This window comes from Charadrius vociferus, unplaced genomic scaffold (genome assembly GCF_000708025.1).
Source record: "Charadrius vociferus isolate BGI_N301 unplaced genomic scaffold, ASM70802v2 scaffold544, whole genome shotgun sequence".
In the NCBI taxonomy this organism is placed as follows: Eukaryota; Metazoa; Chordata; class Aves; order Charadriiformes; family Charadriidae; genus Charadrius; species Charadrius vociferus.
This window is the reverse complement of record NW_009648162.1, coordinates 139,137-142,649: the sequence shown is the minus strand read 5'-3', so window position 1 is coordinate 142,649 and position 3,513 is coordinate 139,137. Positions and strand designations below refer to the sequence as shown.

General features: G+C 59.7%; 1 protein-coding gene across 1 annotated transcript in view; it reads right to left on the bottom strand.

Annotated features, from left to right (window-relative positions):
• The window catches only part of ATP6V1B1 (ATPase, H+ transporting, lysosomal 56/58kDa, V1 subunit B1), a 66,561-nt gene extending 63,950 nt beyond the window's left edge, over nucleotides 1-2,611 (bottom strand). The window contains 2 exon segments of the mRNA XM_009884094.1: nucleotides 281-468; nucleotides 2,566-2,611. Coding sequence (XP_009882396.1) covers nucleotides 281-468; nucleotides 2,566-2,611 — 234 coding nt within the window.
• Nucleotides 2,612-3,513: the final 902 nt, after the last annotated feature.

The following is a 3,513-nucleotide window of genomic DNA, read 5'->3' as shown; positions in this document are numbered from 1 at the left end:
GCGCCCCCAACAAAACCCCCGCCAGTGCCCCTCCACCCCAGCAAACACCGAGCCCCTCCACCCGGGTTTGTGACCATGGGGTCGGCTTAGCCCCAAAATCCCCCCAGGACAGCTCTCGCCCACCCCAGCCCCACTTTCCACCCACTCTGCCTGTCCCTGCCTCCCCGCACTGCCCTCCCCACGCTGGTGGCCGGCGCCCCTGTCCCCGGGGTGGGGGGGGACTGCATGTGGCCACACCACGGGGATGTCCCCACCACGGAGGAGCCGCCACGACCCTTACCTGGGTCTCAGAGAGGTTGAGCTGGCGCGCTAGCTCCGTCCTCTCCCTGCCCACCACGTACTGGCAGCGCTGGAACTCCAGCTCCAGGCGGTAGAGCTGCTCCGCCGTGAAGGACGTCCGCGTCCGCTTGGGCCGGTCCAGGTCCAGGCCCTTGGGGAGCACAATCTCCCGGATCGTCCCTTTGGCATCTGGGAGGGAAGTGGGGAGAAGGGCCGTCAGGAAAAAGTCTCCAGGGAGGAAAAAGAGCTGGGCTGGGGAAAAAAAAAAAAAGGGACTGGGGAAACTGGTTCAAAATAGACATTACTGGGGGAAGAAAAGCTAAATTAAACACTGGCTGCACCGCTGGGGCTGGTGTGAGTGTCTGGGCTCGCTGCAGGAATAACTGGAAGAAATCCCCCAAGCTGCAGCTAAAAGAGGCGACATCCCACAGTTCAGTTGTCCCCTCTGGTCCCAGATGCTGCAAGTTTATAAACCTCCGGGGAACAGTAACAAGTCTTCATTAAAAAAGGGATTTTTTTTCTTCTAAGAGATAAATAGAAATCAAAAACCAGAGCATTTAATCACAGAAATAATAGCTTTTGAAAGCCAGAAGCAGAAAACAGTGCTAAACCAAGAAAGAGTTCAAATTAAAGATTTTTTAATTAAAAATACATTTTATTTTTTATTTCTGTCCTTCCTTGGGAACACTGAAAAAAAATTATCTCTATTCCAATTCCCTTCTTTCCAGAATTATTCTCACTGAAGGAATATTTTCCTGCAAAGCACCAGCTCCTACTTTGGGGCAGTTCTCTATTAAAGGACAAGTTTTGGAAGTGCCACACTCCCCGAGCTGCTCACGGCAGCAGATTTTATGAGGCCAGGACTATTGCTGCCCACGGCTGGACATGGGGAAACAAAAGCTGGAGGGTTTACCTCCCACGTTAGCCCCACACAGCCCCTTTCACACCGTGGGATGCCGCCCGTGGCCCCTCCAAAGGAGCCACGGCTTTCCTTTCCACTGACAAAGGACAAGCTCTCCCAGAAAAATCCACAGAGTCCCAAGCCCAGAGGTGCCAGGACACTGGTGCCAGCCCTATGGGCTGGGATGTGCCCGGTCACCCCCCTGCCCACCTCCCTGCTGGACACTGATGGGCTCTGTATGCCAAATGCCGCACCAGATACTGAAAATAAGCCTTGGAAATTGCCCGCTGGGTTCCTGCCGGACCCCAAACCCTTCGTGCTCCTTGTCCCTTGTGCTGCCTTTCCTTAAGCACCAGCAACACCAGCGGAGAGCCCGGTTTAGGTGACCCCCGGCCACAGAGCTCCCCATTTCTACCCAGTGGCTTTCCTGCAGGTTAAAAACTGGCCACACAAGCCACACTGGGCAAGCCAGCCCCAAGCCCAGGGGGGACCCAAGGTCCCCAGCAGCCTTGGCTGGAGGTAAGTTGCTTTCTCTCTTTCTGGCTGACTCAGGCATGGAAGGATTATAAAATTGCTGGGGTAGGAAGGGAGAAAAATAGTGAGCAGCAGCCTGGGAGCTGGCATAGGGATAGCGGAGCTAGCATGGGGACAGCAGGAGCAAGGAGCAAGCTCAGACTTGGGAGAGGGCCCCCAATCCCAAAGCCGGTTTCCCACCGCTACATTGTAGTCCCTGGCAGAGGCATCATTCCGGCACGGCCAGCCTGTTCCAGCCTGGAGAACGGCACTGCGGGAGGCACCGGGGCCGCAGAGGGCTTGAGGAGGGCCAGGGTGGGAGTGGGTCTGGTGGGACCAGGAGCATGGGGTTTGATCTGCACCCCCAAGTCTCACGGGTGGTCACGGGGCTGTCGGAAAGGCTGTTGTAAGCGGATTGGAGGTATCTCCAATGGGGTATCTGACGGGATCGGGACGCCAGCCTGGGAACCATTTTGCGAGGAGAAGAGCGTTTGCAAGGATGATGCCCAGACCACGTCCGCGCTCCCATGCCCGCACCGCGGTCCCCCAACACAACAACAGCCGGGGCTGCCAGCGAGGAGCAGCGAACAGAGACGCTCATGCTTTCCAGCCGCAGCTGCAAGTATCTGCCCCTCTGCCCTCGCCGCTCTGTACGGCACTGCCGGCATTACTGCGGGTATTATTTATTGTTATTTCCCCCCGGCAGCTGGGGCACGGGGCGGGGGGAGCGGGATGGGCACAGCGCCGGAGGGAAGGGATGGGGGCACAGCCCGTGGTGCCAGCTTGGCAGGGGAGAGGAAAAACCCCCTCTCCCTAGCCCCTCACAGCCCCTGCAGCACAGGCAGGTCACAGCCTTATTGCACACCACAGACCTTCCCCGCTGGCCGCCCGTGAAGGTTTGGGGGGACCCATGGCCATCCCCCCATGCCAGGAAGGGCACAACACCATCCTGCCTGAGGAACCCCCTCCTCAGAGCCTTCCCCCATCAGCCGCTGGATCCCAGACCCCCAACACCCACCAGGTCCTTCATCGGCCACCCAGGGTTTTCCAGCAGCCCTTGGCTGTCCCGGCGGGACCATGGTGACAGGTTCTGCTCTTGGGGACCAGGCTACACCTGATGGCCGCACATCCAGAACAAGGTGTGGGACTGAAGTCCCCCCAAAGAGGTCTGGTGCCAAGGGGATCAATCTCTCTTCTGCCTTAGCAGCTAAATACGACAAGGCAGGAGGGGCAGATACAGCCAGGGAGCAGGAGGGAAGGCGAGCGGGCAGTAGCTTTGGGGAACCGACCCCCGAGCTGGTGAACAGTGATTTTACAGCCCGCACACCCTCTGCAGCGCAGCACAGCAGGCGCAGGAGGGACACATCCTGCACACCGACACACGCAGTACGGTCAGACACACACAGATGTCCCCGTACGCTCAGGGACGCACCGCGCACACCCGTGTATACGGGGTTTCTGCACCGCCATGGCTGCCAGGACATTTCTGGGGCGCGCACCCGCCCTGCCAGCCCCCAACATGTACACCCATCCCTCCCCATGCCTGGGGCTGGCGTGGCCCTGGTGGCACACACACCGTGGGACACACTTGAGGGGCACAGAAGCCCACAGCCCTTCTTAGTGCACCCCAAACAGCACTGAGGTCCCCCCAGAGCTTCCCACGTCCCACCTTCACCCCCCGGGCACAGCGCTGGGGCAGCCCCCGGGAGGTGACTGGGAGGAGGGGGGTGAGCATCCCGGGATCTGCCCCCCCCCCCCTTCCAGCCACCCCTGGGGGTGCAACCCCCGCGCTGCCAGTGGGACCGGCCTCGGAGCGGTCC